The sequence below is a fragment of the Poromitra crassiceps genome (assembly GCF_964638095.1).
Source record: "Poromitra crassiceps genome assembly, chromosome: 15".
NCBI classification, from domain to species: Eukaryota; Metazoa; Chordata; class Actinopteri; order Beryciformes; family Melamphaidae; genus Poromitra; species Poromitra crassiceps.
The window spans coordinates 27,517,082-27,545,001 of NC_139634.1; the positions used below are offsets into that span (position 1 = coordinate 27,517,082).

Sequence of the window (27,920 nt, forward strand, 5' to 3'; positions counted from 1 at the left end):
CAGCAGGATAAACTTCACAAACATGAATAACTTTTATGACTTTTGGAACATAAATGTGTTTTTTTTAAACAGGTTTTTTAGAAAATGCTTCAAAAGGCATAAAAGTGATTAACATTTGTGAAGATTATCCTGCTGAACCCAAATTCGCGTTCCTATCAACTTTTGTTACCCACAGACCTTATTTTATACATTTAAGTGAAATCCCCATTCTAAACCCCCATAGACTTTTCCCCTGACAAGCCAAAATGGCGGTGATTTCTAGTTAAGCCTACAAAAGTATGTCATCCCTGCGGTACTCTATAGTGATTCCTATTAGCCTTGATAATATATTTGAGTCCTCATCACCAGCTGGGGATTCAGGAGTGTAGAGGGATAAGTGTAACTGGGTAGATACATCAAAATATAGCTCCATGGTGTGAACTTACTCCAACTTAGTTGTAGTAGCTCTTCTGTGTCTGATCCTAAACTTTGTAGAAAGGGGCAAGTAAAAAGAGAATTTCCATATATGGATCAATACACTATTACATTATATTATTATTAAATATACCCAGCTTTCCCATTTTAATTTGGTCCTGTGCTGGTGATGGATTGTGTTAGACAGCAAATATTAATCTTTCATGGCCAGGGGCGTCCTGCAGGCTCAGCTGGCACAGACCATGTACCTGCAACACCCTGGGTTTGAATGTAGCTCAGCACTTTTGTTGCAAGTCTGTCTGTGTGTGTGTATGTGTCTCTGTGCTATTCTTTAGTATCTTTCCACAGTAAGCTGCCCGAAAAAACTCACGATCAGTGAACATCGGTTACATAAACTTTTTTGTCATTCAGACGTTTCAATGCTAAATACGTTAAATGCCTTGATGTTCCCCCTCCCCACACACACACAAACTCATTGACCGAGCACGTGGTACTTCTGATGTTGTAACTGGTGTGCTAATGCATTTACTCATCATTTGTTTCATCCTTTTCATTCTGGCAGATCTTGGAGTTTGACAGTCCCGCTGCCTTGCTGGCAGATGAAAACTCCAGATTCAGAGCCATGATAGAAGCATCAGACACCAAACTGGATCAAAGCTGAAGTCACCGTCGTGACACGATGCAGAAAATACAGCAGAATACCCGAGTTGCACACAAAAAGGCAACAAAATCAAACCCAATTCTGCCATGGAATGAACGTGTTCTGTTGACAAATACAGAGGCTGATGCAGAGGCTGCTCTGTGTAACAAACAATCTCTGTTCATTTCAAAACCAAAGAATTGGTGAAGGTGTTTCTGAGGGGCACAAGTGAAAATGGAAAAATCTAACTATGCAAAGAAAGACATGATAGCCTCCTGTTCTTTGCTGCTGTGCTGCAGGAGTTTAGTTCTTGGAGGCCAAAGAATTATCTGCAAGAGAAATAGAGCAACGACTCTAACAATGGCACTTTATATTTCATGGAGATGCATGGAAGTGTATGTGGTGCTTATTTTCCCCGTACTGTATCTCCAGGAGGTAGGCTAATGACAATGGGACTAACATTTTTGTTTTTGTTTTCATTAACCAAGAACTGCACAGTATAGAAATGTATAAGTAGAGAATGGTGGCTTACTGCCCCATGAGTGTTCTTGACCAGATTGACGACTAAGGTTTATATTTTCTAACATTATTGATATGTTTGATTGTAAGTATTACAGTAATCAGCCAATACACCATACCTCAAAAAACTAACAAACTTAGTAACCTTTCCACTGAGGCACTGTTTGAAAAATGCAGAGTTGTTAAATGTTTTAATTGCATTTTAGTTTGATATACCTAGCTCATTCACTTTCATGGTTCAGTAGTTAGTATCCAACCGTCAACATTTACAGGTCATATAATGGTGTTTGCATTGTATTATTATAAAATTGTATTATTATCATTTTAGAATGAACCAATGTTCCCTCTAAATCCAAATGCTGGAGTTTGAAATCTGCACATTTTATATTACAGCAATGTCTGTGGTGTATAATTTTGTATGTTACAGTTTAACATAGGTGAAATGGAAGATCAGGTACGTTGAGGCTGTAAAACAAATGTTACAGTAGATTATTTAAACGAAAAGCTAAAATTGATCAACATCAACAGCTGTTTTCAAAATCTGTGCTTTTAGAAAGCTGGGAATTGTAAACATCTGCCTTATAATCATGTGCATGTTGATCGATCATGAGGAGTGCAATATCTTTCTTTTGCAATGATATTGCAATGACTTATCAAGATTGCCTTAGTTTCTACAACACTTGATTGTAATTTTGCAATATATTTTATTTGTAAATGTTTGATTTTTATTATAAAAAATCTTTTTCAATAAAGATATTTTCATACAAGCTGATGCTCACTTGTCTTAGATATTGCATGAGAAATTGTCGATGGATAATAATTTGAAATTATTTATAAGCATGCAAGCCCTTCCCGTAGACTCGGTCTAGTCTAATATACTTACAAACTTGTCACTAAGTGAAATAGGCCAGCAATTACCCCCCTGCCCCTACAATATGTGAGTAAAGCAGAAGGCAGAGATTCCTCCTGGTTTCATCACAGATCAACAGCAATGCAAAGGAGTAGTGACAGACTGTGGATTTAATTGATAACAAGCTCCCAATGACACCCACTGTACATTAACACTGTACTGCTACCAGGCCATATGTATAGTGTGTGTGTGTGTGTGTGTGTGTGTGTGTGTGTGTGTGTGTGTGTGTGTGTGTGTGTGTGTGTGTGTGTGTGAAAACTGGTCCGTTTTATGAGTCAATTGGTGAAACGCACACCTGTAGTGGTGAGGTGCCTGCTGACGAAAAACACTTAACCAAAATAATAAAAGCCACACACTCAGCTCCGATGCAAAAGTTTAATAAGGCACTAGGCCAACATTTCGGCAGCAAAACTGCCTTCATCAGGTCAGGGTTGATCAGCTTATTATTCTACAAATCAAAGTTCAGTTGACAAACTCAGTATAGGGTCGCTGTGGCTGAAGTTGGGGATGGCTGGTCTGGGTCCCCTGTAGGTTTGCTCAGCTACAGCTGCTAGGCCACAGAGAGGCTGAACCGGTGGATGCCCAGACTGGTGTAACGTCCGAGCGGATACGAACCTGGGACCTCTGACTCAGACCCCATACACTGCGCAACACTTAACCACTCGAGCTAAAGGGCCAGCCCGATAGCCCGAGTGGGAGTGAAGCTGCGCATCCGGAGCCGTGTATTTCTGACCCTTACAGTCTTATCTTTCTAGAGGCGCGTCCACGTGCCAGGATCCGCTCGCTCAGGATCGCTCACCGTCTTGGGGGGACTCCTGGGGGGACTCCTGGCGAGGACGGCCAATCTGCAAAGACTTTCCAAGGGGAGCTATTCTCCCAAAGGCACACTACAGGGAATCCCACCGCTGCCACCAATGTAACGTCCGAGCGGATACGAACCTGGGACCTTTAGCTCGAGTGGTTAAGTGTTGCGCAGTGTATGGGGTCTGAGTCAGAGGTCCCAGGTTCGTATCCGCTCGGACGTTACACTGGTACCAATTTGGAGACTGTTGAGGTAAGAGAGCTGCTGGATAGCTAGGAGCCCTGGGAGGTGGTGGCTGCAAGGTAGGGACGCCTCGACAGTGTGGGTATTGCGCTGTGATGGACTGGCCATCAGACTCATCAAAAGACAGGTGTGGAGGCTCCCAGGCTGGAATATTGGTGGCTCCTCTCTGCTGCCCATCATCATCTTTGTCCTCACTGTCATAAATCACTGCTGATCGAGATCTTTTCTTCTTCGTAGTGATAATCGAGGTGTCCATTGACCCATCCCATTCAAGCTCTTCTTTATCTCTTCTCTCACAGAGGGATGTATCCACATTCAAACTAACTCTTGGTTTCTTCTCATTTGTCCGCTCCCTGTTGGCTGGCTCTGTGCTCGGTGCCATAGCCCTAACCTCTGTGCTCGGTGCCATAGCCCTAACCCGGTGCAACTCACACTCGGCCTTCATCAATGCCTGAGCCTTCTGGGCCCTCCGCTCGATGTAGTGGTGTGTTTCCTGGTCCACGGGGGCCTCGTCATGGTTGTTGACGTCGAGAGAGAACATGAGGTCATGATCAGAGATGCCGAAAATATTCATGGTGTGGAGGTAGGCGATGTGTTCATCCAACTCAGGATCTGTCCTCCGGTATCTGGAGTGCAGGGATTGGAGCTGCATCTGGGTGGAAGAGGACCGTGTCTCCTGCAGTGTGAAAAGCACCCGCAGCTCCTCCTGGCTGAAGTAGCGGAATGGATTCTTCATGTCTCCAGTGGCCTGCCTGACGAGGGAATCTTTAAAAATTTGCCGTCTGTAGATCTTCTCCTCCACCGTTCCACAGGTGATCAGCCTGTAGATGACCACGTTTTCAGTCTGGCCTATGCGGTACGCTCTGTCAACAGCCTGAGCATCTGTGGCTGGGTTCCAGCTGGGGTCGAAGATCACAACTCTGTTTGCTGCCGTCAAGCTGAGTCCCACTCCGCCTACCTGGGTGGTCAGAAGGAAGACGGAATAGCACTTGTCTGTCTGGAAGAGCGAGATGCACCTCTCTCTCTCAGCGAGCTGAGTTATCGTACCGTCCATTTTCAATATTTGGAAGCCTCTGTTCACCAGGATGCGCTCAATGATGTTAAGAACCTTTCTGGAACGAGAAAAGACGAGCGTGCGGTGACCTTCCTGTTTGAGCCTCTCGAGAAGCGCAATCAGAAACACAAGCTTTCCAGAATCCGATATTAATGTTTCATCCGTAACCTTGGCCAAGCTATGATCATTGCCTAACTGATCATTCTTCATGCCTAACTGAGATAAAGTCGCATTGGAGAGCAGTCTTGGGTGGTCACACAACTTCTTCAGGATGTCCAATTCAGCGAAAGGTGACATGTTGGTCATCCACAGCTCCTTGATGTGGTCCAGTGAAAGAAACCACCTGTATGTGTCTTCCTGGATCTTGCTCAGGTATGTCCAGACGATTAGGTCGTTCTTCCTCGTCAGTCTTGGCATGACCGCTCCAACTTCTGGATTATTTGGGACTTGGCCATCCTTGTCTGAGTATTGTTCTTTCAACTGTGCGCTGATCATGTTCTTCTTCTGCACTTCAGCTTTTGTCCTGCGGAGGAAGTAGGGATGTATAATGGTCATCAGGTTCTCAGACATCTTGAACCCGAGAGCCTTCTCCCAATGATCTGCGTCCTTCTCCCTGGCTCGCGTGATGGGGTACTCATACTCAGTTTTGAACGTTTTAGAGGTGCCAAGGAGTGTGCCTTGGCAAGCAAAGTCAAAGAGAGCCCACATTTCTCTCAGTTTGTTCATGACTGGAGTGCCTGTTAGAAGAACACGGTTTCTGGTGGGTATGGCGTCTGCACTTTTCGCTGTTTTTGTGGATCTGTTTTTTATCTTGTGTGCTTCATCCAAGATCATGTAGTCCCATTTGAACTCTTGGCCACAGTGGGATGTCAGGAGCTGCAAGTTGTTGAAAAGCATTGTGTATGAGGTGATGATCACGCCACCCAGGCTCTGAATTTCCTCCAAATTCCTGTTCCGCTCCACTTTGCCTGTGCCATGAAACTCCTTAACCCTCATGTCAGGAGTCCACTTGGCAAACTCTTTGGTCCAGTTTGTGATTAGTGTTGTTGGCATGACAAGCAGCGTGTGTTTCACCAGCTCAGCATTGTACATGCCGGAGAGGAAGGAGATGACCTGGATGGTCTTCCCGAGGCCCATGTCATCTGCCAGGATCCCCCCCTTACGGCCGTCTCTGTACAGACTGTACAAGAAGGCTACTCCGGCTCTCTGGTGCTCATACAGATTGTCATGCAATTCCCTGAAAAGCATTAAGCCGCCGTTGTTGATGTTGACAAACTCTTCATCCTTGCTCTCTGAGCCTTGCTGTGCCATAAGCTCATCGATTCTCTTTATTTTGTTAATGTTCTCATTTGAGTGAAAGCCATCTGACTCAGGAGATTCGCTAGGTGGCGCCAATTTCCTGCACTTGGCTTCGGGATTGGAGAGTGGTGATCCCTTACTTTTTAGCATTGTTGGAGTTTGTCCTTTGTGCAGAGTCCAGTTCATGTTCCTCCGCTCCTCATCCCTCCTGAGCAACGCACCTTCGTGAAGGGGTCCTCCATTAATAGAGATTTCAGCCATGGGACAGAAGCCATCGTCTGGTTCCCACTCCTACTCGTCCTATTTATACATCAGCAGGGGAGGATTTATGACATCACTGATGATGTCACAGAATAGGTGCAGAGAAAGTTATGACATCACTGCTGATGTCACAATGATGTCACAATGCGTGAGTAGAGAGGGATTTATTCACTGATACTATGGAAGGAGATACCATCATCATCATTATCTATCCAGTAAAACGTGTTAGAAAGATTCTTGACTGGATATTGATTATAAGTGTGATTTTTGTGGACTAGAAAAAATATTGCCCATCTATTCCCATCAAGGATCCAGAGATTGATGCAACCAACTTTCTAAAAAAGAAAAAGAAGAAAAATTAAAACTAAAGGTGAATGTTGAAATAGATGGGTTATGTTTGATGTAACGTTATATTTTTGCAAAGATAATAAATAATTTTGGAAAATTCCATGTTCATCATCAGCATATAAATGGGAGCTAGGGCTCTGTCTGGGCTCTGTCTGTCTGTCTGTAACTCTGTCTGTCCCACTGTGATGTCATAAATCCCACTGTGACATCATCAGTGATGTCATAAATCCTACTCTGACATAATCAGTGATGTCATAAATCCCCGTGATGTCATAAATCCCACTGTGACATCATCAGTGATGTCATAAATCCCACTGTGACATCATCAGTGATGTCATAATTCCCACTAATGAAATCCCACTGTGACATCATCAGTGATGTCATAAATCCCACTGTGACATCATCAGTGATGTCATAAATCCCACTGTGACATCATCAGTGATGTCATAAATCCCACTGATGACATCATCAGTGATGTCATAAATCTGACATCATCAGTGATGCTGGTCTCATTGGCCACACAGCAGCCGAGCTGCGAATGCGACCTGCAGGGCCAGCTTGGCGAGCTGCAGGACGGGCGAGGCCGCGCAGCGGGCAAGCCTAGGAATCGAGCACGCATAGCGCGTGAGATCCCTTGTAACAAAAATGGTCAGGAACCAACGCTGCCCTATTAGTAGTAAGTTTGTAATTGCTCGAATGACATCACTTGTGACATCGTCTCTGATGACATCATCTGTGATTTAGGACCTCATCAGCGTGAGGAAGAAGCCCAACAAATCCACGAGAGGCCTTTTAGGAGGGCCATTCAAGCCGCTAGTGGAGCCTGCAGTACCAACACGGCCCAAGAAACATCATACCGGAATGAAATGTTGGGAGCGGGGGAGTCTGGTGCAACGCACAGGTCCTGGACCTGGTGAGATGTAGGAGGAGCCCGGACAGGAGTCAACCCACAGAGCCCAGTCCCTCCAAGTGCCAGAGCCTCCCGGTCCCGGCAGAGTAGTTCCGGAGCAGCGGATTGAGTGGCCCTGTCTTTCCCTAGAGGGCTGACCGTGGGTACTGGGACTTAAGTCGGGGCTTGATCACCTCCGGCTGGGTCACCTGGGTGAGGGTGTCTGATGTCGCAGTACCCGAAACATCCTATGACCCCAGGGTACATCACTGATGATACGTCCCAGTTGCATCCATGTGATGTTTTTTTCTATATAGTTAGTCTGGCCTAGCCAGTGACTCCTAGGAATAGACTACGTGACAACCAGGAATAGATTGGTGACCACTGGAGAGACAGTTGACAGCCGGAATGTAGACGGAACCCGGGAGCAGTATGGGTTAGCGCCCCAGCCTGCGTCTTCCGTGAGGAAGAAGCCCAACAAATCCACGAGAGGCCTTTTAGGAGGGCCATTCAAGCCGCTAGTGGAGCCTGCAGTACCAACACGGCCCAAGAAACATCATACCGGAATGAAATGTTGGGAGCGGGGGAGTCTGGTGCAACGCACAGGTCCTGGACCTGGTGAGACGTAGGAGGAGCCCGGACAGGAGTCAACCCACAGAGCCCAGTCCCTCCAAGTGCCAGAGCCTTCCGGTCCCGGCAGAGTAGTTCCGGAGCAGCGGATTGAGTGGCCCTGTCTTTCCCTAGAGGGCTGACCATGGGTAGCTACTGGGACGTAAGTCGGGGCTTGATCACCTCCGGCTGGGTCACCTGGGTGAGGGTGTCTGATGTCGCAGTACCCGAAACATCCTATGACCCCAGGGTACATCACTGATACGTCCCAGTTGCATCCATGTGATGTTTTTTTCTATCATAGCAGCGTGAGCTGTGATTGGTTTACCTAAAATATTGCTGCAGTGATATGATAGCAGCATGAGCTGTGATTTGTTTACCAGCTCGTAACCAGTTTAATCTTCACATTAAAATTTATATTTGTTTTATTACTTTTTCTTTAAAAAATATGCATACATTTGCATATAAACTGTTGTAACTATGGATTGTTCAGAATGGCAACTTATTACCAGACAACTAACAACACACAGAACACTACGCGCACTCAATTCCTAGGCTCGCCTGCAGCTCGGCTGATGTGTGGCCTTGCCTGCCCTATTGACGCGCACACAATAATGTCTCCATCTCTCCCTCAGTCTCTCTCCCTCTCCTCTCCCTCAGTCTCTGTCCCTCTCCTCTCTCCCCCTCTCCTTCAGTCTCTCTCTTTGCTCTCTCTCTCCCTCAGTCTCTCTCGTGAGCCTCAGACTGATGACATCACATCATCACTAATGACATCAGTGATGTCACTGATCAGTGTGTGTGTGTGTGTGTGTGTGTGTGTGTGTGTGTGTGTGTGTGTGTGTGTGTGTGTGTGTGTGTGTGTGTGTCTGTCTCGTGTGTGTTTGTGTGCGCATGTGTGTGCCTGTCTGTCTCTTGTTGTGTGTAGACAGAGTCCCAGCTCCCTTGCCTAAATTGCATATAATGTTGTTGTTGTTTTTTACAAAAAGTGTAATACAAAAAATATTTATTTTAATGTGACGATTAAACTGGTAGAAAGAAATTCATGAGGATATATTTGAATGGGTGGGGGGGAATCTTATATACTTATACTTATATATATTTTAAAAAATCTATTTTGGCCATTTTCGGGTTTTTCGTCCAGGATAGAGATTTTGGCACACATCCCAAGTTGTTCGCATGGGTCATATTAGTCTATAACAGTTGAGATATGCTCTCTTAAATTAAGTGCATTATGAGCCAGGTCCTAGACTAGCTGCAAACCGTAATTTAGGATTTGAGAGCTTTTACTTTGAAGTTCGAACGAGCAAAATGTGAGCGGAAGTGTGTTTCGTTGTTGTCGCTAGGTTCAAGGAAGCTGCTGCTGCCTGGAGAGAGGAAAGCCTTGGCTGTGTGTGATGCCGCTGGATGATGGCTGCTTTCGGGATCCTAAGTTACGAACACCGGCCCCTAAAGCGGCCCCGGCTCGGTCCTCCGGACGTTTATCCACAAGATCCAAAGCAAAAAGAGGTCAGGTTTTGGAATGTGCAACCTAAAACGACAATCATATATTTTGGGGGAAGGAATCTCCAAGCCAAGTCGCTATACAAGCTAGCTAGCCTGTTCAGCAAGCACTCCAGGCGATTGGGGCCTAGCAATAACAATGAACAGCACCTAACGTTAGTTGTCAGTTTGTTAGCCATCTCGCCAGCTTACTTAAAAAACAACCGGTTAGCTAGGAACCAGAGTTAGCTAGCTCATCGGCTGCTGAATGCTAGTTTGTTATACGCTGAAGCCATCATTTTGTGTTTGCGATGAAATAATATGCGTTGCCAATTGGTTCTTTCTGCCGTGCCCGGTCCGTTAGTGCGTGACTAGTTAACGTTAGTTGGCTTGATGTTGGCCCTGCGTAACGTTAACGTTACCTAGTTAACGTTAGCTAAAGTGGCAGAGCCAACCTACATCATGGGTTGCGAATGGTTGCGACCCATAACTACCTGTGTCGCAATTTTCCCATGATCTCTATGATCTCTATCTCACGTCAGAGATAACGTTAATCTGTTATTGAGTTGATGCGGTTGTCTAGATGGAAAAGACTGAAGGGCTATTCTGAAGTTGCTGTGCCAGTATTAAATGCACATTTACAATGGGATCGCACATCACTTGACTCTCCATCTACTGTACTTATCGTCACCTCCTTTATTCACCACTCTTTCTTTCTTAATTTGTTTTGAAAACAGATTGATGTGGTTTTATAGTTCAGCAATAAGACATTCTCATGAATGTTTGAATATGTTATCCATAATGAAAATTTTCATTTTCATTTCAGGATGAATTGACTGCATTGAATGTGAAGCAAGGATTCAACAATCAACCCGCTGTGTCTGGTGATGAACATGGCAGTGCAAAAAATGTCAACTTCAACCCTTCAAAGGTAATTAGTCCCTTTTTAAATCAGTTCCTCTATTAATACTGTAGGTTTTGCATTTTTGTATGAATCATTTTTGTTTCATTTAGCCACGATGTTTCACTGCAATGTTTTCCCTCAATGCTTCATAGATCAGTTCAAATTTCAGCAGCATCATCGCTGAGAAACTACGTTACAACACATTCCCAGACACAGGGAAGCGTAAGCCACAGGTCAACCAGAAGGATAACTTCTGGCTCGTCACAGCAAGGTCACAGAGCTCCATCAACAACTGGTTCACCGATTTAGCTGGGACTAAACCCCTAACACAGCTAGCAAAAAAGGTAAGACTGTGGAATAGCTCCTCCTTTACTCATGCAAATTCTCTTCACATGAGTCAAACTGGCAGTGTATCGCACAAACAAAATGAATCTGGTTTGTATGAACAAAAGGACACATTTGTCATGAAAACCAGCTCTGCAACGACTGGGATCATCCCCCCATGGACATTATCCCACTGACAATATCCTACACCCCCACCCCCCGTTACATATCACTTAAAGGACTTTTACTGGACATTTTACATGGACATTATCCCACAGGCACTATTCTATCTCCCCACCCCCCTTCCCCCATTATATGTCACTTTAAAATTAATCTTGAATCTTGAAAACAAAGTACCGCTTTGGCCACCACAGTTTTCACAGGCTTGCTGGCCAAGCTTGAGGAATTGAGGAATTCTTTGTGTTGTTTACATCTCCATGCTATCTCGCCGTCAACTCTTGAAAATAAACCGTTGTGAAGCTGGGCTTGCTGAGGTTGAGAGGACATCTGCACGTTTATGACCGATCAAGAAGCGATTGTAAAGATGGCAAATTTGTATACAATTCCTGTGGAGAAGTTGTCAAGGCTATTTCTGAATAGGCCAATTTTCACTCACAAAGTCTGAAGTCTCCCAACAAGTTGTGGATGATGATGATCCCAAATTGTGCAAGACCACTTGGCAAAATGTCTGTGCCGGTTTTGTGAAAGCCAAGAAGAGAGTGAAGGATAATAGTGGGGATGAAACGGTCGCTAAATTATACATACTCTGCCGGATCACTCAATTTGTTCAACTGCAACATGGAGACAATTTTGAAGAGGTAAGTGAAGCTCTTTTTTCACCCAGTACTGTAAGCAAGTGGCGCTTGTGCATAGATCAGCTCTATTGCTTGTCCTGTTTAGGACCGTGTAAAAAATGTGATGTAAAAACTAAAAACAGGCACTTACACAACAAATCTCATCTAATAAGTGCCAGGAAATGACTCTTGAATTTTGAATACTACAAGCTACATAAAGATATGCTTAGGCTCGCTATCCGTTCTTAACTGTGTCAATCCTCCTGTTACATTGTCGTGTGTGTTTTAGTATTTCTGTTTTGTTTCATTCTGACTGCCATAACCAATTTCTTCTTCTCGTTATACAGTTTGATGACACCGCTGAGCCTTTCTCAAAGCCAAATCTCAAATTCTTCATCTGCATCTACCTTATCTGTTGACATCATGTTTCCAGCTGTCTGCGCTGATGACTTTGTTAGCTCAGTTTTCCAAAGGCTCTTCTTCTCCATCTCATTCTGCCAATTGGTCAGACCAGGGAAGAAAAAGAAAACACCAGGAAACTGCAAAGGATCCTGACAGTCTACATTTTTGATGAGCTGAGAATATAGAGTTAAAACCTGTAGGTCTGTTTGATTGTTATGTATAGCATATAGCAGGAATCATGCGCATGCTGCCTCCAGAGCAGCGATTCCCAACCTGTGAGCCGCGGCCCTCTGGTGGTCTGCAGAGGTATTTCAAGGCCGCCATATTTTCTTTATATATATATTTTTTACATTAAACTAACCTTGCTGATGGATAGCTCATTGAAAACTGTAACATTGAAAATGCTGGAACACATTTCAAATGCTGTGTTAGTGACTGTGGAAAATAAAAAAGTGCTCTGAGAATGCAGTATTTGGCCTCCGTATTTTTTATGGGGTCGGAGGTGGGCCGCGAAAGGTTTTTGCGATTTTCAAGTGGGCCCTGAGTTGGAAAAAGTTATGAACCGCTGCTCCAGAGCATTGCTGCAAGTTTACCATCCAAAAATTAATGTTTGAAACAGAGCAGGCAGTGTTGGCAAGCAAATCCACAAGCTCAAATGTGTGTGTTTCAATTTCCTGGAACCTACTTTGCAAAACAGGAATTTCTGGAGCTGGTGTTTAGATTATTTTTTGAACTTGTATGCATTAGAGTACATTCACCCTTTTATTTATTTTTTAATTTATTTTGCACATTACAGGACAATTCCGATCTTATTTGTACACTAAAATAGTCAGCTGGTTGCAAAGGAGTGTTTTAAGACTACCATGTTATACTGCTCTTGTATCATGTGCATCAGAATGAATTATGAATACATTACTTTGAGTTAAATGTACTGTTTCTGTGTTTTTAGCTGTTTTACCATAAACACATTTCCCTGCAAATTACTTGCTAATTATGTTGCCACCTTCAGTCTATTCTTTATACAATTCTCAGTCTCAGAGCATTAGTTATTTATAGTTTGTCATGATGAGAAACAAGGGTGTAATTTTCATTTATGTTGGTTCATGCTTTTTGTGTTGTTCTGAAAGATATTCTAATGTGCACAATAATGTATGCAATGTTTCACTCATCACCGATGCTATTAAAATCTTGTTACAGGTTCCAATCTTCAGCAAAAAGGAAGAGGTTTTTGGATACTTGGCCAAGTACTCAGTCCCTGTCATGCGTTCAGCATGGATGATCAAGATGACCTGTGCATATCATGCTGCCATTACAGAAACTAAAGTGAAAAAGAGACATGTGACTGATCCCTGTGCAGGTAAGCAAACAGCATCACTGTTAACAGCCCCTTTAAGGAAACCTTAATGAACAAAAAGGTTCTATCGTCACTGCCATGGGAGGCCATGCGATTGCTTTCACTAGAAGGTGCAGCCATTCATCAGAGCACTCCGTGCCTTGAAAATACATTTGTGTGTGTGTGTGTAGAGTGGACCCAGATCATCACTAAGTACCTGTGGGAGCAGCTCCAGAAGGTGGCTGAGTTTTACAGGCAGTCTTCCAGCCAAGGCTGCAGCTCTCCCCTGCCAGCCACCCCTGCTGAGGTGGAGACAGCTATGAAGCAGTGGGAATACAACGAGAAGTTAGCCATGTTCATGTTTCAGGTGAGTTGAGTTTCCAAAGTACACTTCTGGCTGCTTCACTCACTTGAGTCCTGATCCTCCGCTTTGCTTCTCATACAAGTGCTGCTGCGCTGTTCTTGCCAGTTGGAGGAAGCTCATTTTTACATCTGTAATTGGAAACAAGTTCTGAAATGGAAATCACTACGTTAAAAATCCTGGAATACTGCAATTACTGTGGTCACTTTGTTGAAGACCAACATGATATAAAGATGTAATTGTGTTTTGTTTGTGTGTTCAGGACGGAATGCTTGACAGACATGAGTTCCTGACATGGGTGCTGGAGTGCTTTGAGAAGGTCCGACCTGGGGAAGATGAACTTCTCAGACTGCTGCTGCCTCTTTTACTACAGGTAGGCTATATCTATCTATCCATCCACTAGGGATGGGACAATATATTGTAATTCAATATATAACAGTACAAAAATGTGACAATACATATCATGGGCAGAACAATGAACTAGTCTGCTGCTCTAGTAATCACAAATGAGATGGCTGGGCATCCGGGTAGTGTAGCGGTAGATTCCTTTCCTACCAACACGAGGGTCGCAGGTTCGCACCCCCGTATTACCTCCGGCGTCCATACAGGCACGATTGGCTGGTATCTGCTGGTGGGAAACCGGATTGGTGGTATGTGGGAACTGGTGGGAATAGTGTGATCCTCCCACGTGCTACAGTGTACGTCCTGCCGGTGAAGCTCTCCCTGTCAGGGGAAAAGAAGCGGCTGGCAACTGCGCATGTGTCGGAGGCAGCATGGTGCTAGTCTCGGCTCTCCCCAGATTGGCAGAGGGTGGAGCAGCGACCGGGGCAGCAGGGGGGAAAATTGGCCAAGTACAATTTGGGAGAAAATGCGGGGGGAAATCAGAAAAATAATAATAAAATGAGATGGCTTGCCTGTCACGGCCAGTGCTTCTAGACTCTCACAATAACATTAACATCAGGTTTCGTTATCCAGGAATTTCTAGCAAACACTGGATCTGTAACACATAATCGGCTGTCACATCAAATAGAGGTGATAGCTCACCTGGTTAGCAGTCCTGAGCGGCTTGGCAGATATGTGAATATGTGAATGTGCATGTTGTTTTTCAGCAATGTTCTGCTTCACACAGTTATACATATTCATATCTGGCTGCTGCACTGCTTATAGTCTTTTACAGTCGGCCCACAGTTAACACAGGGTCTCCGCGGGGTCTTGAAAACTATCACAATCACTTTAGGGAAAATTAAGGCCCTTAAAAAGTCTTAATCGCCATTTGATGAGGTATTACACTTTGTAGCTGAGAGCTTTGTAAATGAGCATATATCTCATATCGCTTGCAGACCCCTGAATTGAATCAAAATCGTATCATGACAGACTTTGTGACATCAGCAAATATCGTATCGTTGCCCAAAGAATCTATTTAATATCATATCGCAGAGGTTTTCAAAGTGGGAGGCGGGCCTCCCCAGGGGGCTCCAAGCCATTTCAGGGGAGGCTTAGTGAATGGAAGTGAAAAAATAGTTATCAAAAGGAAATCACAGAATAGGTGTGTGATTTGGTTAAAGAGATAGTTCAGAGATACAGTTTGTGGGGGATTTGACCGTTTTTCCACTTTCCCAGAGTCAGAAACAAATAAATGCCTTCAGACAGACCTTGCCGTCTGAAGTATCTAAACGGCAATATCAGGCTGTCTTGGTTCAATTGTTGAGTGTCTATGGGATCAAATAATATGATCATGATCCCATAGGCATCCAGGAATTGAGCGAGGGGGGCGCCTTTTCCGAAGCTTTCAAGCTTTGTCTGGGGGGAGGCCCACAGTCTCAGACTTTGAAAACCTCTGTCGTATCGTGATGAAACTTGTGATTTACACCCCTGTCGCTGATGTGATGAAAGTGTGTCGCGGTCTTAAAATATATTGAAAAGGTCTTCAGAGTTATTGCAATTAACTTCAGGACTCCTGCATATACCCTGTAACAGCAGTTGAGCAGGTCAATTAGAGCAGTCCGTGTCCGTCATTGTGTACCTAGCTGTGAAGCTAACAGGTTGTAATCTTGTCAATCTTCCCACAGTACTCAGGGGAGTTTGTGCAGTCGGCCTACTTGTCTCGGAGACTGGCTTACTTCTGCACACGCCGCCTCAACCTGCTGCTAAGCGACGGGAGCCTGGGCCCTGGCACAGGAGGGCACCCCGCCCACGGGAGCCTGGGCCCTGGCACAGGAGGGCACCCGGCCCACGGCATCGGGAGCCTGGGCCCTGGCACAGGAGGGCACCCGGCCCAGCCCCCCACACCCACCTCCCAGCCTGCTGGAGGAAACCAGCCCCAGACACCCTTCACAGACTTCTACATCTGTCCCCAGCACAGGCCTCTGGTGTTTGGGCTCAGCTGCATGTTACAGGTACTGTATTACACGCCATGTAGATTTGTTTAAATACATACATTGTTGAGATTCACTGACTGTCTGATATATTATGGAACTCTCCTTGCTTTGATACATGATGAAGATGAACTTTTGAAAATGTCAAGATCGAAGTCGAGTGTTTGGCTCATTAATTCTGACATTTCTCTCCCCGCTTTGTCAATGTTCTGTTCTGGCTGCTTCAGAGCATCGTGTTGTGCTGCCCCAGTGCTCTGGTGTGGCACTACTCTCTAACAGACAGCAGGAATAAGACCGGCTCCCCTCTGGACCTCCTGCCCATCGCCCCTTCCAACTTACCAATGCCAGGGGGCAACACTGCCTTCACACAGCAGGTACCTTCCAACTTACCAATGCCAGGAGGCAACACTGCCTTCACACAGCAGGTACTGCCTTCCAACTTACCAATGCCAGGGGGCAACACTGCCTTCACACAGCAGGTACCTTCCAACTTACCAATGCCAGGGGGCAACACTGCCTTCACACAGCAGGTACCTTCCAACTTACCAATGCCAGGGGGCAACACTGCCTTCACACAGCAGGTACCTTCCAACTTACCAATGCCAGGGGGCAACACTGCCTTCACACAGCAGGTACCTTCCAACTTACCAATGCCAGGGGGCAACACTGCCTTCACACAGCAGGTACCTTCCAACTTACCAATGCCAGGGGGCAACACTGCCTTCACACAGCAGGTACCTTCCAACTTACCAATGCCAGGGGGCAACACTGCCTTCACACAGCAGGTACCTTCCAACTTACCAATGCCAGGGGGCAACACTGCCTTCACACAGCAGGTACCTTCCAACTTACCAATGCCAGGGGGCAACACTGCCTTCACACAGCAGGTACCTTCCAACTTACCAATGCCAGGGGGCAACACTGCCTTCACACAGCAGGTACCTTCCAACTTACCAATGCCAGGGGGCAACACTGCCTTCACACAGCAGGTACCTTCCAACTTACCAATGCCAGGGGGCAACACTGCCTTCACACAGCAGGTACCTTCCAACTTACCAATGCCAGGGGGCAACACTGCCTTCACACAGCAGGTACCTTCCAACTTACCAATGCCAGGGGGCAACACTGCCTTCACACAGCAGGTACCTTCCAACTTACCAATGCCAGGGGGCAACACTGCCTTCACACAGCAGGTACCTTCCAACTTACCAATGCCAGGGGGCAACACTGCCTTCACACAGCAGGTACCTTCCAACTTACCAATGCCAGGGGGCAACACTGCCTTCACACAGCAGGTACCTTCCAACTTACCAATGCCAGGGGGCAACACTGCCTTCACACAGCAGGTACCTTCCAACTTACCAATGCCAGGGGGCAACACTGCCTTCACACAGCAGGTACCTTCCAACTTACCAATGCCAGGGGGCAACACTGCCTTCACACAGCAGGTACCTTCCAACTTACCAATGCCAGGGGGCAACACTGCCTTCACACAGCAGGTACCTTCCAACTTACCAATGCCAGGGGGCAACACTGCCTTCACACAGCAGGTACCTTCCAACTTACCAATGCCAGGGGGCAACACTGCCTTCACACAGCAGGTACCTTCCAACTTACCAATGCCAGGAGGCAACACTGCCTTCACACAGCAGGTACCTTCCAACTTACCAATGCCAGGGGGCAACACTGCCTTCACACAGCAGGTACCTTCCAACTTACCAATGCCAGGGGGCAACACTGCCTTCACACAGCAGGTACCTTCCAACTTACCAATGCCAGGGGGCAACACTGCCTTCACACAGCAGGTACTGCCTTCCAACTTACCAATGCCAGGGGGCAACACTGCCTTCACACAGCAGGTACTGCTATCCTTCCAACTTACCAATGCCAGGGGGCAACACTGCCTTCACACAGCAGGTACTGCTATCCTTCCAACTTACCAATGCCAGGGGGCAACACTGCCTTCACACAGCAGGTACCTTCCAACTTACCAATGCCAGGGGGCAACACTGCCTTCACACAGCAGGTACCTTCCAACTTACCAATGCCAGGGGGCAACACTGCCTTCACACAGCAGGTACCTTCCAACTTACCAATGCCAGGGGGCAACACTGCCTTCACACAGCAGGTACCTTCCAACTTACCAATGCCAGGGGGCAACACTGCCTTCACACAGCAGGTACTGCCTTCACACAGCAGGTACTGCCTTCACACAGCAGGTACTGCTATCGCTGGTCATGTCGTTTTCCGCGTCATTTATTCCAAGACTTCCTGTAGATGTGTGAGCACAGCCTAGAAAAGATCTTGGATGTGTTCTCCTTTTTGTTGGACGTTTCTTTAATTTGTGTTTTCTTGCCAGATGATAAAGGTACCTCTTCACTTGTTCCTCCACTTCAGGTCCGTGCAAAGGTGCGAGAAATTGAGGAGCAAATCAAGGAGAGGGGGCAGGCTGTGGAGTTCAGGTGGTCGTTTGATAAGTGCCAGGAGACCACGGCAGGTCAGAAAACTCATCCGTCATCCGCGGCAGTGAACAGGTTTTTGGTATGCATAATTGGATCTATGTTTGTATCTCTGAGACAATTGTTTTCTGTGATCTGTCCGCAGGATTCACGATCGGGAGGGTTCTCCACACCCTGGAGGTCTTAGACAACCACAGCTTTGAGAAGTCTGACTTCAGCAACTCACTGGACTCTCTCTACAACCGAATATTTGGCTCAGGCCAGAGTAAAGACGGTCATGAGGTAAGGGTTGATCAAAGTGGGTTCTTGCCCTTTCCCTCTAGTCTCTCATTTGATCATGCATAAAAGGGCAAAAACTTTAAAGCTTTTACAACTTGAACATGAACAAGAGGCTTGCAAAGGTTACCCACATAATGTCAGGACTCAAGGTGTTTTTTTTTGCCAGAACCAGACTGACTCATTGGTGCATTTTAGTTCAATGTCTTAGCAACCTTTGACTGAAAAGTGGACCAAGAGAAAAACTTTCCTCATGGTACTATGTCCTTAGCTGAATGCCACATGATGAATTCCTATGATCAAATGACAGAAGGTGGAGAACATACAGATTGTCTTTTTAGCCATATTGTCTCATAACTCATGCTTGTGTCCAGATGTCACCAGATGATGATGCGGTGGTGACCCTGCTCTGTGAATGGGCAGTGTGCTGTAAGCGTTCTGGCAGACACAGGGCCATGGTGGTCGCCAAGCTACTGGAGAAGAGACAGGCTGAAATAGAGGCAGAGGTGAGAGACCCCCCCCCCCCCCCCCCCCCACCCACACACACACACGAACACACACACACAAAGGATATCAGACTCGGTGTATTGCATAGCACTTAATTTATATTTTACAAATGAACAGGTCAATGTGTGCATCAACTGAATAAGCAGTTGAGTCAGAAGTACTTGAGTGTAAAACAAAATGGTAGGCTACTGGACACACAGATGGCTACCGCTGTCAGTGAGAGCCAGGAAATATTTTTGATCACCTAGAGAGAGACTTTGGGTTTCAGGTGAGGGCAGAATGACGTCACCTCTGACCGCGAGTGGCCTACATTCTAATAGCTTAGAAAACACAAATCATTGCTTGACAGTTGGAGAAGTCTCTGAATTGGAGCAAGGACAGGAAGCACACTGGAGATTTTCAGTCGTTTTCCATATTTTACTTTGGGAACTTCATAGAGCTCAGCATGCGCTCCACAGAATTACTAGAATTACTTTCCCCCTGTTTGGGGTTAACTTCCCAACAGTTTTTGTAACTGACTAGCCTTTTCAGGCAGTAGTGGAAAGTTGGACACCGCCAGGCCAGCAGCCTACTGAAACACATCAGCCAGGCCAGCAGCCTACTGAAACACATCAGCCAGGCCAGCAGCCTACTGAAACACATCCACATGTACGCGGTAGGCCTCTCATTGGCCGGCCGGGATAGCTGCTGGCTCTCTGCTTGTCCTGACCCATGGCTCAACCCCCACATGTTGCCACACACTACTTTAGTTACTCTTTCTCTGAAGGAAAATTGTGAGTCAAAATTCCAGAGACTTGACAGTTTTTTCTTTTTCTACTGGCACAAATGTGGGAGGAAATATTTGAAAGTGGACAGTGACACTCTGCAGTGCTGTATCTTCTTGTGCTCACTCCCCCTCTGTCGCCTGCTCGCTCCTCCATCCTATACACCTAACCTCAGCTGTGCTGCTGCTAAAAAGGCCCAGGATGCCCCTCAACACTGTGATAACGTTTGGAATACTCACACTACATGATTTATAAGGCTTTTTTCCCTTGTCTTTTGTGACTTCTGTATTAACATTTCAAATAAGGGGAGATTGTAAAATCATTGCTATACAGCTAACACTCACAGACTGTTTGCTTGATCCAAGTGTTTTCACATAGGGCTGTCCCCGAATACCATTTTTGGACTTGGAAGCTTCGCTGAGAAGTATTCAAAAAGATTCTCAGCTTTGACCGAGGGGAGGGGGGGACAATGTTACGTATCTCAATGTTGCGTAATAACATTGAGAGGTGAAGGGGCGAAATGAAATGAAAATGGATACAAGATGTGCAATAATCATCACATCAAATAAATTACAGCCATAGCTCATAAAAATAATAATGTTGATGCATAATGAATAATGTTGTATTACGATTTAAAAATAAATGTAAAAAAACCAACAACGAAGCATTCGAATACTGATTTGAAAGTTGATTACAAGCATTCAGATCAGCCCTGGTTTCACACACTGGGTATGTGTGGGTGTATATCCACACAGTATATATAGATAGGTGTATGTATACACAGTATATATAGATAGGTGTATGTGTGTACAGTATACACAGTATATATAGATAGGTGAATGTGTGTGTATTTGTTTGCAGAGGTGTGGCGAGTCGGAGGTGGTGGATGAGAAGGGCTCTGTGTCGTCAGGCTCCCTCTCAGCAGCCACGCTACCAGTCTTTCAGGATGTTCTGCTACAGTTCCTCGACACTCAGGCTCCTATACTGAGTGAGGCTCTTTCTTTACATCTACTGGAGCTCCAGTTCTCTGCTATCACTTATGTGACTCTCAAAGGTGTCAAATTGTTCCTGAGTCTATATTGAAGTTACATTGAGTCCTTTTTCTTTACCACGAAATAACAGCCAGGCAGAAAAATGACTTATTTATTGTACATGAATTTGCCAGGAACAATGGAATATTTTAGTTGCTTGTAATGTTGTTAATTTAGGAAATAATAACATTTATTGTACAGTTGTACCTGCTGGGTTCCCATGGGTCCTTGAAACCCTTGAAAGTTTGTGAAATTGAAATTGAAATATAAAGATGAGGGACGGCAGACGTGCAGAGTAGAAAATCAGGGCAGATCGTGCTTTAGACACAAGTAGATGAAATCCTCTTTGTTCCCTCTGTAGCTGAGCCAGGGAACGAGAGTGAAAGAGTGGAGTTCTCCAACCTGGTGCTGCTCTTCTGCGAGCTCATCCGCCATGACGTCTTCTCCCACAACATCTACATGTGCACGCTCATCTCCCGCGGCGACCTGGCCTCCGACTCCCACCTGCCCCGCCCACGCTCGCCCAGCGACGAGCCCTCCGATGAGTCAGAGCGCAAGGAGCAGGACGCAGGCAGCAGTGTCAAGATGGAGGCATGTTGGAGGCATCTGTTACCGTTTATGTCGATGGTCATGAGTCATTATGTGGAAATAAACAACTGTGAAAAAAATGCACACCAGAGTTGGTGAGGTGCTGGCCAAGGTGGACAGCAGAGGATGTCAAAATAAAGCCCCAACGAAGTATATTACAGGGTGTCTGCGGGGTCTTAAAAAGTATTAAAAGGTGATGAATCAATTTAGTGAAAATGAAGGCCCTTAAAAAGTATACAAGTCTTAAACACCATTTTACGAGGCATTCAATTGTGTAACCTATTTGTCCAAAGAGTTTGTGATAAAGGTTTGCGTGTATTTATTTATTTTGCCCCTCCTTTATTTAGCGCATTACTGTTAACAAACCTTGCTTTTGGGTTCGTCACTCCAGTGTTTGCGGTATAGATTTTCCTTGGGTGCGTATATTTGCCGACCCATTTTAGCACTTTGTTCATTCTTTTTTATCCGTCCGAGAGAATGCCGCCATCTGCGGTTGATTATCTAGTGGATGATCTCCCCTCGCTCTACCCCTCCCGTACCGGTTTGCTCTGCTATCATGAGAATCTCTTGAGCTTTGTTCCTTCCTGTCCTGTCTGAATTCTGTTGTATTGATACAGTGTCCATAGAAGCTACCGCTAACAAAGACTGTTTAGTTTCCCAATCTCAAAATCAATGTATAAATGAAGATAAATGTGTGTCGCTGATGTGACAAATGTGGCATTGATGTCTTAAAATATATTGAATTTAACTTCAGGATTCCTGCATATACCCTGTATTATTTATTAGTTAAACACCACCGTACCCCGAATGATTTCATGTTGAAATGTTGCTTTTTAACGTTAACGTTTAAGTAATATACTGCACTTGCTTTATCAGAGCAGGAGTGTGCAGCATCTCTTAATTGTACAATAACCTTTTGGTTTAAAAAGGTAATATAAGGCCATTGTTTGCTCTTCAACAGGATACCGGCCTGTCGGAGTCAATGGAGATCGATCACAATTCCAGTGCTAATTTTGACGAGGTAGACACACTATTTACCTTAAGTACTGTCCGTTGACTTATAGACACACTATTTACCCTAAGTACTGTCCGTTGACTTATGCACTGCTGCTGAAAATGCCTGCATTGTTCTTGTGCTGTTGCCCTCAGTCATTTTAGCCGTCTTTTTGCCTGGCAGATGTTCTCTCCTCCCATGCACGAGTCTAAGGGCAGCCCGTCTCCTGAGAAGCCAGCCCCAGAGCAGGACAGCAAGGCCTCTTGCAAAGACAAGGGCATGGACCCTGCCTTCCCACAAGTGTACGAGCAACCCCGCCACATTCAATATGCCACTCACTTCCCTATCCCTCAGGTAAGCAACTCGCAGCATAGCATTTCAAAAGGAATTCCGCCGCATTTCACTTTCAGGTTGTTTGTTACCTGCAAGAGTAGACATGTTCCTAGAATTGACCAAATTCTTGGCTATTTTATGAGTTCAGATCAAAAGGGATTGCAGCCCAGGTGTCCTACACAGGTGTTGAAAGTCTGGAAGTAAAAGATCAATAAAAACTCATTTGAATCATTGGCAAGTGTGGAAAAGTTTGCTATTTGGGCAAAAAGTCTGGAAAAGAATGGAAAATTGTTCGGGCTTCACACCCGGTGGCGAATACACTGCAAAAAGACACATAATGTCTTTGTGCAGAATAATCTTCAGTTTTAGAGTGATATTGCCTTCCAATCTGAAGTTTACCAGTATTAAACATGTCCCACTTCTTTTGTTTTGTTAATATTGATTTGTTCCCTTTTTTCCCAACCCTCACAGACGATGCAGTTAATCACTTTTCCTTGCTCTTGAGAACTCGGAACTCAACACATTTGGGAAAATTATTGTAGGATATAGTTCATTCCGATGGGTTTTCCCCTGAAGCATAGCCAAGTCAGATGTGTTTTTCTTCTTCTTTTCTTTGCTTTACTCTGTGATAGTGTCTTTTCACAGTGCCTAGTTTGTCAGATCCATCCAGTTTATGAGGGTGGCCTCCTTCTCTTTTCCTAGGAGGAGAGTGCCAGTCACGAGTGCAACCAGCGCCTAGTGGTCCTCTATGGCGTAGGCAAGCAGAGAGACGAAGCACGACACGCCATCAAGAAAATTACCAAAGACATCTTGAAGGTGCTCAACCGCAAAAGCACAGCAGAGACAGGTAACCATGTCCCTCCGTTCCATCACCTTTTCACCGATGGCTTAACATCCTGCGTTTGCCATTTTCACTTCTGTTTTGCTTTCTTAATCTGAACTACAGGCTTGCAGTTTGTCTGGCAGTCAACTTAGAAATGGCTTTGGGTGAAGCCTTGATGTGTCCCCAAATGGACTGACTGTGGTTATTTTCCGACATCTCTCTCCAGAATAATCTTTATATAGCATACACAAGAGACAGTGTTTCTCTCTCCAGAATAATCTTTATATAGCATACACAAGAGACAGTGTTTCGCCAGAGAGCAGTTTGGAAAGCAGAAGCTTTGTCATGCTGGCATTTTGATTTGATTTGATTTGATCTTAATTTATCTTGAACAGATCAAACGTATAAAATCACAGTAAAGACATAAACAAATAAGTCACTCTTCATCAAAGAAAAACAAACAAGGATGAGTATGAGAAGGGGCAGAATGAAGCAGTGCTTATCTGGTCCTGTCCCCTTTCATGTGTGAAACACTGTTCAGATGCAAGCCCAGTATTTGCTTTCCCACTGTGGCTCTTCCAGCTGTTATCTGACCCTCATAAGAACTCTGCCAAGTTCAATAGTCATTAATAGTCCTCATTTATTTCCCCCTTTACTTCTTTTGCCCTTCTTTAGAGAACAACCTTCTTTTCCTTTCTTTATCGACCCTAGGGGGCGGCATCACTCAATATTCATTGCACCCAATTTCTATGCTAATAAGTGCCTGTCATCTATTCACAGCCATTTTATCTCGGATGCGTGTGACCGTATTAAGGTGATAAGTTAAAAAACAAGTTATAATTACATAGATTGAAGTGGTTTTGTGTCAGCGTAGCACATTCCTGTTAGCTGGTGATGACCTTCAAGTTCCAATTGTGTTTCACCTAAATGGAAAGGACTGTTTCCCTTTCCTTACAGTGCCTTTATAGCAGTGTCCTTTGCACCAAAGATTCAAATCGAAGGAACCTGTGAAAAAAAAAAAAAAAGACCATTGTTGGCTTAACTTGATTTCACACCTGGCGTGTTCAGCGGACTGGGAGGAAAGCCCTGAGCAGTTATGAGTTGTTGCTTCATCTTGCCCTCCCACATACGTAGGAGGAGAGGAAGGACAGAAGAGGAAGAGGAGTAAGCCTGAGGCCTTCCCCACTGCAGAGGATATCTTCTCCAAATTCCAGCACCTCTCCCACTTTGACCAGCACCAGGTCACCTCTCAGGTTAGACCACACGACCTGAGCCTTCAGTGCCCTATTTCTCGTTTCACAGCATGTAGGAATCAGTTGATTGTTTGGGACTAACCATAGGGTTTATTAATGGAAATACTTTAGCAGCCCAGAAGCATCTACCTCCCAGGGTGACTCATTTGAATCTAAATGGAATTTCAATGCAAATTGATTTTCTGCTCTGTAGTGTTTGAATACTATTTGAATAGATAATGCACTCAAGTGGCAATATACCCTGTAAAATACAGTAGAAGCTTATTCTAGATTTCTCTGTAATAGTTTGTTCAGGAGGATGATGGCGCCTAACTGAAATACACTGAAATGCGCATTCTCTGTGGATTTCAAATCTGCAATTACACCTTCAGTTGAAATGCTTTTAATTAATATAGCTGCAAGTAACGAGTCCAGGTTGCAAGGCAATGTGAGACTGTTAAAGATTTAAGACTCTGTAGAAGACAAGAGCTATGTGAGAGTGTTCAGGAAGTTGAGCCTAGTTTCATTGATTTGATTGAAGGACTACATTTTAAAAATGTGTAAACGGTTGTGAAGATATGGCCTTTAAAATGACCTTTTGATTGTAATGCCTCCATCTGTCCAGTTTGTCCCCCTCTAACAAGACAATTTGAGTGGCCGGCAAGCTGAATATGTTGGCATAACTGTATGTTTTTGCTCATTATAAATGTAGATACTAGATCGGCTGTGTTGGAGCTCTGCTGCTTGGCAGGATGATGTTCTTTTTCAGCCCATGTTTGGAGAGTCATAACCAAGACCAAAAATCATTGCTATTTTATGATATTATTAATGTGTGATATTTTGTGTGTGTGCAGGTGTCCAGGAATGTGCTGGAACAGATCACCAGCTTTGCCTTAGGGATGTCCTATCACCTGCCCCTTGTCCAGCACATACAGTTCATTTTTGACCTCATGGAGTACTCCCTCAATATTAGTGGCCTCATAGACTTTGCTATTCAGGTATGATCTTTACCACAGTTGCCATTTAATGTAGAAACTAAATCATCCATTTCTTTTTCTAGAATCGCATTCCATGATTAATCTGTCTATTTTGCAATCCTGACTGTCTTTCTCTCACTGTTATGACACTAATTTCGCCCCCCAATCAGCCTTTCAAATGAGATTCCCATTTTGTGTTGCAGCTGCTAAATGAGTTGAGCCTGGTGGAAGCGGAGCTGTTGCTGAAGTCGTCCAGCCTGGTGGGCAGCTACACCACCGGCCTGTGTCTGTGTATTGTTGCAGTGCTGAGGAGGTACCACTCTTGCCTCATCCTCAATCCTGAGCAGACGGCACAGGTCTTTGATGGGTATGTCACTTAGACATCGCTAACATTTGATGTAATACGTGTAAAAAATATTCGCTAATTAGTACCTTTGATCACCATTCCCCCACTGAATCCTGTCCACTCTCCTTTACTCTATTTACTCTCACAAAGTCCCCTCTCTCTCCTTAACTCCTATTAAGAATTTAAGCTGCTTCTACTGTTGAACTCATTGTAAATCATTCCGGATGAAAGCATCGGCGAAATGCCTTAAGTGTCATATCTAAAGATAGCTTATAATAAAGCTTCGAATTTGAATATGCTTGGTAAAATGTTTAAATGGTCATACATTAAAAACCCTCATCTAGATGAATCCTGACTGTGTGTAAACATGTTCTCAGGTTACGTATCGTGGTGAAATCGGGCGTGAACCCGGCAGACTGTTCCTCCGCAGAACGCTGTATCCTGGCTTACCTGTATGACCTCTACACCTCCTGCAGTCACCTCAAGAGCAAGTTTGGAGAGATCTTCAGGTAGATGTTTTTTTTTAAATCAATGCTTCACTATGCCACAACAAAATCACGTGGAAAATGAATAGCTGCAGTAGAAAACCCTCAAGGAGGAGAATGTGTAGAATAGTGAACTGTATTGAAATGCCAAATCTAATTTAAAATATTGCACATTCATAACATTTGAATATAGGTGTATTTGCAGTAAACTTGCTTTTAATTGCATATATCAACTAGGAAAATCCAACAATTATGTGCTCACTGAAATGTCATTTTGCATATTATACCAGATCTACTTAAGCAGGTATTGTTGCTTATAATGCCTAGTGTGAGGTTTGAATAAACAAAGTATGAGTTCATTGCCTTTCCCTTTCGTGTATGAGGATCACGTCCCCTTGCCCTCCCATTCTGAGCTCTTGAGAAATGCTTCTTTCCCCGTTTGCCTTCTCTCTCTCAGCGAGTTCTGCTCCAAAGTGAAGAACTCCATCTATTGCAACATCGACCCGTCAGACTCCAACATGCTGTGGGATCCCGTGTTCATGATGGAGGCCATCGCCAACCCTTCGGCCCACAACTTCGACCACTCCAGGGTGGGCAAGATCCTTAACGACAGCCCGGCCAACCGCTACAGCTTCGTCTGCAACGTGCTCATGGACGTGTGCGTGGACCACCGAGACCCTGAGAGGTGTGTTAGTTTTGTTCTATCGGTGTTGGTTGATTGTGGGTCTTTGGTCTCCATCAAAAGGCACCATCGATTTCTGGCTCCGATTACTACCTTTTTTTAGATGATTGTCTCATGTGATGACGTGTGTTTTCAGGGTGAACGACATCGGGATCCTGTGTGCAGAGTTGACGGCCTACTGTCGCTCCCTGAGTGCAGAGTGGCTTGGCATCCTCAAGGCCCTCTGCTGCTCCTCCAACAACGGCAACTGTGGCTTCAATGACCTGCTGTGTAATGTAGATGTAAGGGCTTTGACTTTCTATATCTCGTAGGGCTTTCACAGACTAGTCGTCTATCAAAACCACTAGTCCACACTGCATCATAGTCGGCTAATCGTTCATCTATGGTTAGAAATAAGCAATATAAATAAATTGACAAGAGATTTGTTTGTACAATCATTTTCTACATTATACCATGTTAAATA

General features: G+C 44.8%; 2 protein-coding genes and 1 pseudogene across 5 annotated transcripts in view; 2 read left to right on the forward strand and 1 right to left on the reverse strand.

Annotated features, from left to right (window-relative positions):
- LOC310789872 (ATP-binding cassette sub-family C member 5) overlaps window positions 1-2,264 on the forward strand; it is a 38,538-nt gene extending 36,274 nt beyond the window's left edge. The window contains exon 29 of the mRNA XM_083651575.1: window positions 977-2,264. Within this exon, the coding sequence (XP_083507701.1) occupies window positions 977-1,075 (99 nt within the window). The 3' untranslated portion in view covers window positions 1,076-2,264. The remainder of the gene's footprint in view (window positions 1-976) is intronic.
- A 970-nt stretch (window positions 2,265-3,234) lies between these two features.
- LOC310790154 (DNA excision repair protein ERCC-6-like pseudogene) lies at window positions 3,235-5,893 on the reverse strand (annotated as a pseudogene). Its single transcript has 2 exons — window positions 3,423-5,893; window positions 3,235-3,328 (listed from the first exon to the last, which is right to left on the reverse strand). The product of its transcript is annotated as a DNA excision repair protein ERCC-6-like pseudogene (transcript).
- Window positions 5,894-9,373: 3,480 nt separating this feature from the next.
- med12 (mediator complex subunit 12) overlaps window positions 9,374-27,920 on the forward strand; it is a 33,501-nt gene continuing 14,954 nt past the window's right edge. For 2 of the 3 annotated variants that reach the window (XM_083652437.1, XM_083652438.1), the window contains exons 1-22: window positions 9,374-9,494; window positions 10,294-10,398; window positions 10,524-10,715; window positions 13,089-13,248; window positions 13,416-13,591; window positions 13,848-13,958; window positions 15,655-15,981; window positions 16,188-16,334; window positions 18,358-18,457; window positions 18,565-18,701; window positions 19,070-19,201; window positions 20,828-20,954; window positions 21,359-21,588; window positions 22,547-22,606; window positions 22,763-22,933; window positions 23,615-23,759; window positions 24,870-24,988; window positions 25,822-25,965; window positions 26,148-26,311; window positions 26,668-26,799; window positions 27,233-27,460; window positions 27,594-27,738. In XM_083652437.1, coding sequence (XP_083508563.1) covers window positions 9,393-9,494; window positions 10,294-10,398; window positions 10,524-10,715; window positions 13,089-13,248; window positions 13,416-13,591; window positions 13,848-13,958; window positions 15,655-15,981; window positions 16,188-16,334; window positions 18,358-18,457; window positions 18,565-18,701; window positions 19,070-19,201; window positions 20,828-20,954; window positions 21,359-21,588; window positions 22,547-22,606; window positions 22,763-22,933; window positions 23,615-23,759; window positions 24,870-24,988; window positions 25,822-25,965; window positions 26,148-26,311; window positions 26,668-26,799; window positions 27,233-27,460; window positions 27,594-27,738 — 3,354 coding nt within the window. In that variant the 5' untranslated portion in view covers window positions 9,374-9,392. Of the gene's footprint in view, window positions 9,495-10,293; window positions 10,399-10,523; window positions 10,716-13,088; window positions 13,249-13,415; window positions 13,592-13,847; window positions 13,959-15,654; window positions 15,982-16,187; window positions 16,335-18,101; window positions 18,140-18,357; window positions 18,458-18,564; window positions 18,702-19,069; window positions 19,202-20,827; window positions 20,955-21,358; window positions 21,589-22,546; window positions 22,607-22,762; window positions 22,934-23,614; window positions 23,760-24,869; window positions 24,989-25,821; window positions 25,966-26,147; window positions 26,312-26,667; window positions 26,800-27,232; window positions 27,461-27,593; window positions 27,739-27,920 lie in introns of those variants that run through there. The other variant, XM_083652439.1, reaches the window with a different exon arrangement.